The 12888-nt window shown below is 53.8% G+C and overlaps 1 protein-coding gene across 1 annotated transcript; it reads left to right on the top strand.

Moving 5' to 3' along the window:
* Positions 1-5045: 5045 nt before the first annotated feature.
* LOC136996727 (ankyrin repeat domain-containing protein 7-like) lies at positions 5046-11876 on the top strand. The gene is made up of 11 exons (XM_067317561.1): positions 5046-5260; positions 6618-6732; positions 6979-7152; positions 7245-7351; positions 8098-8235; positions 8532-8788; positions 9837-9855; positions 10031-10103; positions 10691-10774; positions 11269-11353; positions 11797-11876. The coding sequence occupies exons 1-11, from the start codon at positions 5046-5048 to the stop codon at positions 11874-11876; spliced, it is 1347 nt and encodes a 448-aa protein (XP_067173662.1).
* The last annotated feature ends 1012 nt before the right edge of the window (positions 11877-12888 follow it).

Here is a 12888-nt window from a genome sequence, read left to right as displayed (position 1 = left end):
CTACTGAAGCTTCCACAGTCGGCCGACTGCAGCAGCGAATTAGGGATTTAGAATGTGAATTGGCTCTCACAAAACGCCTGCGGCGAGACTGAGCTAATGAGAGGCTTGCGGAAGCCGGCACCGCACATCGTCACGAGCGCTACAGAAGCCACTCTGCTGACGGACCCAGTGGGCAACGCTTCCTCTGTGACAGACAGAGTGGAAGCTCATATGGCTGAGGTAAGGCTCTGTAAATCCATGTTATTCTCAAATTACCTTTGAAGAATATGAATAAGCTAGGTTCAGCTTTTAAGCTGAAAATGAGCATCCATTCCTAGCTCCAGGACACCCAATCTAGTAGTCTAAACGTGATTGCTGACCCTCACAGTTCCCCAAGGACGGTCATCTGCATCACCCTGTGAGACTCCATGAGACAATGCTCAGAGCCTGCTGCAACCTCAGCAATAGCTCTGGTCCGAGTGTGCCCCGGAATTAGCAGTCTGTGTGACAGCAGAATAACAGAATATTATGCAGTTGCTTTTAAAAAACAGAGAGAAAAAACAATGTACACGCACGTACACCACCCCCCCCACTCCCCCCCCCCCCCGGAGCCCTGAATAATCCCACGTCTTTGTGATAATTGTTCCTCCAGAGTCACGGCTTTGCAGTGGCTGGGCCTGTTTCAAAGCAGGTAGCCCCTGAGAGCAATTCCTTCTGTTCCAGTAGTCTTTAATCTCCTAGCGAGTGGCCACCTCTTGCTTTCTAGCTCTTTGCATTTGCTTGGACGGACACCAGTCCGTTGCATTGAATCCGTCTGCACTGTGAATGGAGTTGCCTGTCTACTAGGAGTAATATGGTTTGTTTGGTCTGGGGACTTGTTAGCTTTTCCTACTGTAACACTAACAAAAGGCATTTTCTTCCCCCTCCCCCTCCCCCGGCTTCCTCAGCAATGGCTGAACTGAAAATTGGATCGGCTGGAGCTTCTGCCTGGGCATCTACTGAAGGATCTTCAGAAAACGTAGACCCAGGAGCCACTTCCCAGGGCAATACATGAGTGCTGCGATGTTTTGACCACAAATGATGGGATCTGATTTGAACAAAAGTGCTAGGGAGCCGCCGCTCTGGCAGAGCTGTGTTTGTCATTTCATACCCGCAAAAGTCGTTAGCGATCAGAAGATGCTGGAGCAGAGGAAGTCCCCATTCCAGAAAGCTAAGAGTGGATATGCTGAGACGAATGAAGCTTGTGGAAACGTGCCTTCTACCTCTTAATGGAGTGGTGTGGAGATAACAACGTGCTGTATTTAACTGAAAGTATCTGTTCCAACTTTGTATTTCATAAATTTTGTTGTCTAGGACGTCTCTCTGTTTTATTCCGTTCCCCTTCCTGCCTTTGCCTGCCCTGACCATACGATTGTACCCTCTTACTCCCTCTGCTCGTCTCTCTCCCAGAGTAGTGCCTGTCGGATTGCTGCCAAAGGGGTGAGTGGCAGCAAGGTTGCGGGATGATTCCAAGGGATCCAATGATACTAGCACTAGAGAAAGAGGGAAAGGGTCGAAATCTGAAAAGGTGTTGTTCCGCTTGTAGTATGGGAAAAAGGTGTTTGAAGTGTGGACAGGAGGAGGAAGAAGATTTGGAATCGGTGGTCGCTCCCCGACAGAGGTTGGGGGGGGATTTCGAGGCTATCGGTGGAGCTGGAGGTGCAGAGGGACCAGGGGAGAGGAGTTATGAACAGGGAGGAGGATTTAGAGGGGCGGAAGGATTTAGCCCGCTTGCGGGGAGAACAAGGGGACGACAAGGGGAAGCGGGGGAGGCTTTACAGGCTCCCCTTCGGCAGGCGGTTGGAAATAACGGACCAGTAACAGTTAAAGTAGCTTTTTCAATAACGGAGTTAAGGTCCTGGAAGGAAATAGCAGGGAACTCTAGAGAGGATCCAGACAGAGTGGCTAAAGCATTTGAAACTGTAATTAGGACTCAGGATCCAGATTGGAATGGTTCACAGGTCATATTAGACACACCGCTAGGTGATACTGAAAAGAAGATGGTATTAAACGCTGCTCGGAAACAAGCAGAAGGAGCACATGCTGGTGGGGATTTGCAGGGAACAATAGACCAGAATTTTCCTGCTGCAGAGCCGGGGTGGGATCCTAAGCAGCCGGGACCCCGGGGACTCTTAGCAAGATAGCAGAGATGGATAAGGTTTGGCATAAGACATGCCATGCCAAAAGCGATTAATTGGTCTAAGCTCTATGAGGTCAGACAAGAGCCAAATGAATCCCCGTCTGCTTTTATGGAACGATTAAAGGCTACTGCCGGGAAATCTACCACCCTGGATCCTGAAAAAGCAGAGGAAGCCCAGCAGTTCACTTCAATGTTTATGGGACAATCAGCCCCAGACATAAGAAGAAAACCTTCAGAAATTAGAAGAGGCGGATTCGAAAGATTTAGGAAAATGTTAGAAGTGGCATGGACGGCTTTTAATAATAGGGAAAAGGAAAAAGAGATGCAAGAGGTTTGAAGTGAAACCCTAAGAGAAGGCAGATTGACTGCTGCTTTAACCAGGGCTCCTGGAGGAGCCTACAGAGAAAGGGAAGGCCCAGGAGGGGGTTACCGAGGCGTGAAAGGGAGTAAGGGAAAGGGAACATCACCTCCTTTTGTGCAGCCCCGTCTGGTGAAAGATCAGTGCTCAATCTGCAAAGAAAGGGGGCATTGGAAAACAAAGGGCTGGCAACCTCAGGCTGGGAACCGATCCAGCCCTGCAAGCCATTAAGCTACTGGCATTAAAGGAGGAATCCGGAAGGGGACCGGGGGAAGCATCCCCAGCCGAACCCCTGGTTACACTAAGGCTGGGAAATGATGGAGTAGAAGTTTTAGTTGATACAGGAGCCGCTTACTCTGTACTTAATACTTGTAAAGGAAACTTTAGCCATGAAACTGTAAGCGTTGTTGGTGCTACAGGCAAACGAGAGAATCGGCCCTTCTTGCAGCCCTTACAACTTAAACTGGGAAAACAGGGGGTGACTCATCAATTTTTATATATGCCTGAATGTCCCATACCCTTGATGGGAAGGGATTTATTGAATAAGTTGAACACGCAGATAACCTTTAAGAATGGAGAGGTGCAGCTACTACTACCTGAATCAAAAGCTGCGGAAGCGAGAACGTTTATGTTACAGAGCACGCAAAAACCGGAGGAAGAGATTCCTGCGGAAGTAGACGATGCAGTAATAGCCTTGGTATGTGTTATAGGTAAATGCGACAAATTGACAACCACTCGGGCCGGGTTGCATAAATTCCAATTTAATAAAATAATTGAGCAAGTCACAAGTAAGCAAAACAGCGCTGGGCGGCCGGGGAGTCTCCTGCTCCACCAACGACGCGCGCGATCCCCCCCTCACAGTCTCCTTATATGCGATTCCAGTTCCAGGTATACATGGCACTTCCTGTAACTTCTGTGATTGCGCCGGCTGTTGCTAGGGGGTCTTCTTCAGCCTTCTGGTGGTCGTGGGGATGAAGGCTGGAGTCTTCCTCTGCGTTGTGTGTGGTGACCCTCAGGTCATGCATATATTTTACAACTGTGTGACCTCGCCATTGCCATATTAGGCTATCTAAACTAACATCGCGCCTCGCTGGCTCCACTCAATTATCTCAGGCGGGGTACATGCCCTCATTACAGGATGTTGTGGTTTTAGCCCGTAATTAGCGCCTAGTTTCGTCGTAAAATCACTTCCCGATTTGATGTAACAAACTAGCACCTATCACAGTATGGGCTAGCGGAATTCCAGGTTGGTCTAAATTGGCGAAACCAGTGAAGGTTGTTCTAAAATCTGGGACTAAACCGGTAAGGCAAAAGCAGTATCCTGTTAAGTGGGAGGCTAGAAAAGGGTTGGAAGAATTAACAACTACATTTTTGAATTATGGGTTATTGATAGAGTGTGAAGCAGAATATAACACCCCAGGATTATCAGTAAAGAAACAAAATGGCAAAGAATATAGGTTGTTTCAGGATTTAAGAGCCGTGAATGGGCTCTTCAGCGACCGCCAGGGACCCCCATAGAAGCCCCCCGGAGACTCAGACTCAGACTGCATGCACAATGACTCTGTAAATATGATAATTAGTTCCAGGAAATAGAATGAATATGTACAATCATTCCGGGAAATCTAATGCATGGGTATGTACCAAAGCAATAGAAGCTTTGGCTAATGCAACACGCGGCATGCACGTTGGGCGGAGCGATCCCCCGTGCACCCGGCGCCGTAATAAAGAGAATGCCTGCTTCTCAGTGCTACACTGGTGCTAAGGAGTTTTTCTCCCCATTTCGGTGACAACGGGGCGGACGGGAGCGAGTGACTTAGGTGGCAGCCTCCGGAGGCAGCCCTCGGGCCATAGCGGCCCCCGTGTCTGTGGTGCGGGCACCAGCGCCTTTCTGTTTCCCCTGAGCTGCTGGGTGCCCGCGGGGGTGCGCGCAGTTCGCTAGCGAACGGCAAGCTGGGCTAGCCGGCGCGTAGCAGGCGCCTGGGCACGGACGGCGGGCAGGCTGAGAGGCCGAGCTGATATTCGAGGGAGCCGCGAGTGCGCAGGGGCTTGGGAGGCTGCGGAGTCTCATGAGGGAGGGCGTTTTCACTGGTGAACTTCTACCTCCCTGAAAGGAGGCTGCATCTCCTCTCCTCCTGGCGAGTCGCCTGGATGCAAGCAAAGGCGCTGCCTTTGGGGAGGGAAACCCCAGCCCCGGCCCCGGCCCCGGCAGTACTGCGCAGGCGCGCAGCGGCCCCCCCGCTCCGCGCGGCCTCTGGAGGCGGTTGCTCTCAGTGCTGTGGCCACCGCTGCCGGAGCGAGGGCGCGTGCCTCGCTGGGAGCCTTGCTGCGTCCCTGCTCTCGGCCCGCGCCTCTGCCCCCGGCCCGGGGGCTCCGAGCCCGCGGCCCCGCAGCCCGCCGGGGCGCAGCCCCGCAGCAGCTGTCCCGGGCCGCGGCCACTGGCCGGCGCTCGGCTCCTCTGCCCCTGCGCGAGGCAGGGCCGTGTCCGCGGGGCCGTGCCCGTGCCGGGCCGCGTCCCGTCCCCACCGCAGCATGAAGAGGCTCTTCGGGCTCTTCAGCAAGGGGCAGGGGCCGCCGCCGTCGCTGTCCGGCGGCGCTTCCCTGCCCTGCGTCGGCGCCGCCTCCGAGCTCTGTGAGAAGGAGCTGGGCAAGCTGCACCGCGCGGCCGCCAGCGGCGACCTGGCGCGGGTGCGGCGGCCGTGGTGGCTGCCGAGACTCGGCATCAACAGGCGGGACAAGGCGAAGCGGTGAGGGGGGCGGCGCTGCGCGCGCCTGCGCCCGCCCGGCCGGGCTCTGGGCCACACCGCGAGCGTGGGGGGAAGCGCGAGGGGCGGCTGCAAGGGCCGGGCTGCGGCAGCGGTGGCGGCGGCTGCGTCTGTGGCTGCGGTGCGGCCCCGCAGCGGCAGGCGGAGGGGGCGGCGGTGGCGCAGCTGGGAGGCTCCAGTGGGCCCTTGCTGCGAGCAGAGAGGTCTCCTTGCCTGGTGGCAGCCCGCGAGGCTCAGCTCGGCTCGGCTCGGCTCGGCTCGGCTCGGCTCGGCTGAGGAGGGCGAAACGAGGGGCAGGTTTTGTGAGCGGCTTCTCCCGCAGCGTCACCTGTACTGCGTGCGTGGCAGCAGCCCTTCGGAGGTGGTCACGTGTTCCTTCGTAGCCGCATCGGCTGCAGTGGTTTGATTGGAGATGCTGGGCAGTTTGAAGGGCCGCCTTTCTTCCAGGTGCGGCGCGGCGCGGCAGGGCAGGGCAGGGCAGGGCAGGGCCCTTCCTGGAAGGGAGGGCGGAAGGAAGGGAGGGAGTGCCGTTTTCTTCAGCTGGCGAGGGCTGTTGGAAAGGCAGCTCTGCTGCCTTGGAGAGGGCTTCCTCCGTGGTTGAGCTTGTAGGAGAAGGGTAGCTACAACTGCCGGCAAGACAGAGTGCTGCTTTGTTGCTGTGGGCATGGAAGTGTTGTGGGGGAAGGTTTCTGCTGGCTGGTTTGCTAGGTGTTACCGAGGGCGCTTTGGAGCGAGCGTGTCCTCGCGTTTGCTGCAGTAGTGAGCTCGGGGAAAGGACAGAAGGCACGAATTCCCGAAAAGCACAGCACAAAGCTGATGCGATGGTGTTCTAAAAGCCACCTCCTTAGCCTCTGGCATGCTGTTGTCACGCGAGCGATGCTGGTGAAAGCTAGAGGGTCCCTTGCCGTAGGCTTAAGGTGCCCAAGGCTTGGTCGTCCTTGCTGGGCTGTGTGTGTCGTGCTGTTGGAGGCAGTGGCCAGTTGCCTGGGCAGAGGCGTGGAGGGCAGCAGTTTCCCACCGGAAGCCTGAGGCTGTGCGGGAAGAGTCCTGTGGCTGGGCGCAGGAATCCATTTGCAGGGAACGAGGCGGGGAGCTGAGTGACCGTCGTCTTCATAAATGGGTGCTGGGGTGGGGTGGGGTGGGGTGGGGGGCATTTTTCCTAGCCCGCCCCAGGCTTTGGGTGTGCAACTGCTGTCATGGCTGAAGGAATGAGAAACTTTTTCTAAGTTTGTTTTTTGGAACCGGAAACGGGTGGCCCTACCCACGTGCCATAGGCAGGAGCGGTGTCTTCAGCTGTGTGCGTGTCTGTCGGTGTTAACGTCGTATATTTAAATTTTAGGACACCTCTGCATCTTGCTTGCGCTAACGGGCATTCGGAGGTTGTTTCCTATTTAGTAGGAAACAAGTGCAAGCTGGATCCTCGTGACAATTTCAAGAGATCGCCGCTGATGAAGGTACGTGGAGTATGTGATGCTGCTGTAGGTAGGGCTTATAAGTTATGCACTGAGCGATCCCTCCCTTGGGTGATTCTTGACCTAGGTGTGGGTGGCGATTGTGTCGTGCTTGGTGCCGAATAGGCGCCTAACGTTACCTAATCTTTGAACGCGTTATTGTTTTCCAAGGTTGGCAAGCTGTGGGAGTTGTGGCAGAGGGAAACGTAGTTGCTGGAAAGGTTTCCTTTTTTCCTGTGTTGTTTCCAGGCAGTACAGTGCCAGCAAGAAGAATGCGTTGCTATTCTGCTAGCACACGGTGCCGACCCTAATCTGGCCGATGTTAACGGCAGCACTGCCCTTCACCTCGCTGCCATTGCTCCTAACACCTCTCTAGCAGGGCAGTTACTGGAGCACAATGCCGGTATTGATGCACGGAATGAGGTAAGCGTAGAGTTTGGGTAAGGCCGCTCTTGGAAAGAAAAGGTTGCTTCACTTCTCTGTGTTTTTCTAACTAAGGGGATTTATGCTTTCAGATGGGATACACTCCCCTTGCTCTTGCTGTGTCCGAACATCACGAAGAGATGGTGGAGTTCCTGCTTAAAAAGGGAGCTGACGTGCACGCTCGAGATCAGTCTGAAAGGTGAAGGGCTTGTCCAAACAGGGCGTGGGTCTCCTGAGTATTCTTAAAGCTTGACTGATGAGAGGCGTGGGCGTGAGCCTCTAAAAGGCCTAAGTAAGTAGCCACACGGAAGCAGTTGCTTCTGCGTGACTTTGGAAAAGTGATCTGCGCTTGGCTGCTGTTGCGCCTCACTGGCTGGCTTCTGCCTTCAGGACTGCCAGAAAGCATTGTGTCTGGTTGCCGCAAGGCAGGGGAGTTGCCGTTAGTTCTCCAGCATTGCTGCTGGGCAGGAGCAGGTTTTTAGAACCCAGGCACGGTTGGTAGGTAAGTGTTGTCTCGCGGGCAGCGTTGTCTCTCTGTCCTGACACTTGCTTTGACAACGGGCACACGTTGAAACGAGAGAGGTTCCAGCTGGATGTGAGGAGAACCTTGCTGGCTGTGAGGACAGTGACGCGTCGGAACGGGTTGCCCGAGGAGGTTGTGCAGCCTCCCTCCTTGGCAGCTTTGAAGAACCGACCGAGTAAAGCCGTGAGCAACCCGGTCTGGCCTCGTAGCTGAGCGTGCTTTGGGGAGGTGTTAGGCGGAGAGACCTCCTGAGGCCCCTTCCGACCTGAGTTCTCCTGTGCTTCCGTGTAGTTGGCTCTGCTTTCCTTCTGCCTGTGGGAAAGGGGGAAGTAATTGTTTTGGGAGCAAATAGGGCTGCAAATAATGCCAGTGAGATGTCTGTATCGGCCGATAGATTTCCTGTCGTCTTTTGGATGCTCTAGGACCCCTCTTATGCTTGCTGCTTCTGCTGGGGACATGAGCATGATAGAAGTTCTTCTTCGCTATGGTGCTGATCTTTCCCAGGAAGACGTTCTTGGATGGACAGCGGAGGATTGCGCTAGAACTTCTGGACGTGCTCGGTAGGTGCTTTGGGTCACCGTTAGAGTTGCTAAGTTGTCCGAACGTCCGTGTTGGTTTATGGGCATGCTTGGTAACAGCAGCAAGGTTTAATGGTGTGTGGAGACCTTTGTTGCAGCTGGGCGAAAAGGACTCTTCTGGTACGTATTGTTCCCGTGTCAAGTGCAAACTGGGAAATTGTCCTCGACTTCCACCCAAATGCTCCGTTAGGTTTCATGTTTGTGGTGCTGAGCTCGCATCAAATTGCTCGCAATGCAAAGTCTGAAAATCAGTGTGTTTCCTTTCTTTCTGTATACAGTGTTAGTCAACACCTGGTAGACTCTGCAGTCGGGGAAAAGGCGGGAGAAGCTTCTGCAGGCGGCGCAAAGGGCGTGCCAGCGCTTAGCACGCCTCCCGGAGCAGGAGCTGCTGGCTTTGCATTGGGTGCCTGCGCTCTGGCCAGCGGAGGTAGGATCCTTAACCGTGGAGGAGCTGATGAGGAAAATCCCTACGGCCTTTTCTTTTGGTGGCTTGTATTGTTGAAGCTTACCGTGTTCACCACTGACTTCAGTGGAGGTCTCGGATGGAGTAGCGCACACAGTTTTGTAAAATGCGCTTCTGTGTTGCCAACTGGACACGTGTCTTGCAAGGCCGTGAGGGCGCTTCTATAATTAGCGTGTTAGCCGTCAGTTCGGAGGGTTGTTGCCTATTGCATCCCCCATGTTTATAGATGGGGGCTTTCCTTTTTTCTTAAAAAAAAAAAAAGAAAAAAAAAAGGAAAGAAAAGAAAAAAAAAAAAATTACAAATACTGTGCAGTACCTGGCATTTTCAACCACAGGTTGGTGGAGGGGGACGGGACAAAGAGAGAATGAGAGAGAGAGAGAGAACAATCTCTGCCTGTGGCGTATGCTCGCATGTGTGGTATGAAGAGTTCAGCAGTTGAGTCATTTCTTATCCTGTTCAGCCCGCGCCAGCATTTGCTAACTGTCTGCTCACATAGCATCTTGGCGCCATGCTAGTTTTTCAGTTAGGAATGTTAGAAGGAAATATGAGTGTCGGAGTGGGGGGAACGGGCCCGGAGTAACGATGAGTCTCAATATGAGTATGGTCGTTCTCCCTTTATTAGAGCTTACACAAAGTATATATATCGACAAGCAATACGCATGCGCTAGCAATAGTTACATGATTGGTTACAGTTTCTGTCCATACGTATAAAACGGATACATGATTGGTGCAAGGTTGCTGTCCGCGCTCCATCGACATTTATGGAACCTAGTTCCGTCCAGACTTGTTTACCAGTTTTGTGAATACCTTCTTTTGTAGTGCTCAAGGCCGCTGCAAGGCTTGCTCGGCCGCTGCAAGGCTCGCTCGCCTTGGCCTACATTCCTTCCCTTACCCTGAGAACGGGATTGCTCATCCCAATCAGATCATGCCCTCTCTCACTTAACCATTCCTCCACATATGAGGACAGTGTTGAATTTGCTTGCTTACTTAGTTTGGGGGGGGAGAATTCAGTATGATGAGAAAAATCAGTGGTTTGGGGCATACTTTTGTTCGTGCTGTCTCGCCTGAATGTTCCACTCCAGTGTGGCCTGTAGAACTGTCCGTGTTGCACGCTTGTAGGCATTGTTGACATTGGAAGGTCTGACATGCTAAGAATTAATCATGTCAATTAATATTTGAACAGTGAGAGACGACATTTCCCACGGATACTTTGTAAGGTGAGACTTGAACAATACCTTTTCCCAAATCCTTTAACCTGCCTAAAAAGAGGAAAGACTGGAGAGACAGGGTCCTTCTTGCCTTTGCTTTTCAAGAATGTTGGAGGAAGAGGAGAGTGATGACAGCTGTCCTGCTTCTGAGGAAGAAAACCACAGTTCAGCTGCCAAGGTAAAGTGCCTCAACAGGCAACGCTTGCCATGGGATGACTCATTTGCAGGAAAGACCTGTCTGGACTTCAGTCTCCAGGCAGGTGGTTTTCTCCTGCAGAGCGGTCTCCTGCCTGCCACCCTTTCTGCTGCTGTGAGCTGTTTCCTCAAAGACTTGTAGCCGTGGCAGAGCATGCAGCAGCCTTGTGGTCGGGGGGGGGTGAAAGAGCAGTAGGTGACAAGATAAATGGCCACGTGGTTTTCTTCCTGTGAGTCAGATCTCGAGACCATAAAAGTTGATCAGCTCCTGGGTTGCCTATTCTTTTGTCCTCCAGAGCTTGCTCTTTGTTTCCAGTGACTTTGGCAATAGAATTCTGACTGATATGGAGGAAGGGCGTTTATTGTTCAAAATCTGCTGAAATGCTTCATTCCCTGGCTCTCCTTTCCTCCTTGTCAGGTTCCTCAAGTGTGCTTGGCGGGGAGTTGCTCAAGCGGGTCTTTTTTTCTCATGCCGGATGCGGATGACATTCCAGGCTTGCATGTGATCTCACGCTGCCTGTTTCAACTCTGTGGGGGGTTTTTTTGTTTTTTTTGGTTTTTTTTCCCCAGTTGCGGTGTATGGCGTTGGGACTGCGCTGTGATGAAGACTGCAAGTGTGGTGCTGGAACCCAGGCTGTACTGCTGGAGATGCAGGCATGTTTGATTTTTAAGCTGGTTCCGTTTTTTTTTCAGTGACCTTTGAGAGATTGTCGCAAATGTTGCTGCAGTAGCTCTTCAGAGACATAGTAAGATGTGATTGTGGTTTGAAGAGTGAAAGCGAGGAAAGAGAAGGAGGTTTGACTAAGGTTGTTTGAGAAGCAGGCAGCTGTTGGTTTTCCTTGGCGCAAAGGAGGGGGAAAGGGTGCGTGCGCTCCTGGATGTTGTAACGTAGGTGAAGCCAGGGTCAGCCTGTGTGCAGGCAGTGCTTCTCAGGAGCTTTGCAGAAGCAGAGCCGGGCGTTTGTGACGTTAGGTATTGCTGTCTGCTCAAAGACGTTCCCGAGGAAAAACTGCAGGCCTGGTAGAAGAGAAGTGAGAACGTTTCCCTGTGTGGGTACAGAGGAGAGAAGTACTTTGCGAGGTGTCGCCTGCCTGTGCAGAGGCTGCTTGTTTCTGTTCTTTCCAACGCTTTTGGCTGGCCTCTTTTAGGAAGAATCACCTGAACAGAAGGGAGAGGAGGCTACCGGTGGTCCTCAAGTTGCGGATGCTGCAGAAGCCCCTGCTGGTGTGAGAGGTGAGTTAATAAACATTGATCCGCTTTGTTTCTTTGCTAGTTGTGCCGAGTCAATGACCGGAAATGGTGATCTGCTTGTGAGACGGTACGGCACCCCCTTTTGCCCTTGCCAGCAAATGCCAGGGGGGAAGGTTGAGGGTAGCGAGTGTCAGTTGAGGGAGCTGTTTTGTGGTAGTGCTAGGTAAGGAGCGTTGTTTCCTGGTGACTTGCTGCGCGTGTGAGGATGTTTTGGCTAGCGCTTTGAGGGTTCCTCCTCTACCATGCAAAGTGCTCGTGAGTGCCAAACTCTGGAGCCCTACTTTGGAGGGGAGATGCCCCCGAAACCTCCCTACTCCGTGACTCTGGCCTGCCTGAGCCTGGTTTGCATGCTACCTGACCATCTGTTGGGCATTTGTTGTAGCCGTGTGAGCTGCCGTGCTGGGCTTGGGCATCTTCTGCTGCAGAGAAGGCCACGGGAAGTGGCGAGAACACGGCGGTGCGGCTGGGGCTGAACAACACGGCTTTGTTTTTCCTCTGTAGTTGAACTGTTCTCTGTCTCTTGGCTGCAGGGCTTGCCTGATGGAGGAGAACAGCAGAGTGAAAGAAGGACTCAGGGCATGTCGTTTCTTACTTCCTTTGTAGGTGTTACGTCAGCAGCAGGAGTGGAGCGGGAGGAAGACAGCGACTCTCCCTGGGACTCCGAGGTGCTTTCAGTGAGGAGCGCAGCAGGGTCCCCGTGGGGGGGAGCGCTCGGGAGCTTGCTTTGGACATGGGCCCCATCAGTGGCCCTTCCAAGGTCCCAAGGCCCCAGGGCCCAGGACACAGCGCGGGCCGTCATGCAGCTACAGGATTTGAGGGATGCTGCTGAGGAAAGAAGCCATCTCTCGGGCACCCAACAGGACAAGAAGAGTTACTTTGCCTTGAAAAATGCCTGTTAGTTATTCTCGTGCACTTGCAGTGACTGGCCCCACACCACACTCCTTTTTCCTTTCCGAAATGCAGGTGTGGGCAGCAAGCAGCACGACACCCACGCATGATGACCCCAGCGCTGGGGGGCTTCTGCCACGTCAGCATGAGCAGGACACAAAAGGCATCTCTGGGAGTCACCGTGGCCCTCGCCACCTCCCACCCAGGTCCAGGAGAGCTGCAGAGCTCCTCCAAGCCCTCCCTGCACACTCCCCCAGACAGCCGGGAGCTGCCTGGCACAAAGCCTTCCTGGCGGTGGGCGAGGGGAGGGAGCTGCTGGCGCCCAGCTCTGGGCTCCAGGGAACAGGCCAGGGCTCAGAGCGGGGAGCTGGCAGCTGGCTCCCGCGAGGCTGCTGCTGGCAGCGCAGCCCCAGTCTGGTCCTTGCCCTGGGGACGTGTGCTGGTGGGAAGGGCCTGGCCAGGAGGGAGCCACGTGCCTGGGGAGGCAGCAGCAGCAGCATTGCCCAGCTCGGTGCAGGAGGGCAGAGCAGGGGCTGCTCTTGCGCTGACTTCAGGAAGGCACCACGCTGTCTCCCGCAAGGTCTTTCTACTGTTTTTATTATTTCTTTTTTTAGGGAAAGCTGATTGAG

The sequence above is a fragment of the Apteryx mantelli genome, unplaced genomic scaffold, assembly GCF_036417845.1.
Source record: "Apteryx mantelli isolate bAptMan1 unplaced genomic scaffold, bAptMan1.hap1 HAP1_SCAFFOLD_77, whole genome shotgun sequence".
In the NCBI taxonomy this organism is placed as follows: domain Eukaryota; kingdom Metazoa; phylum Chordata; class Aves; order Apterygiformes; family Apterygidae; genus Apteryx; species Apteryx mantelli.
The sequence above is the reverse complement of the archived record's forward strand: the minus strand, read 5'-3'. Positions and strand labels throughout refer to the sequence as shown.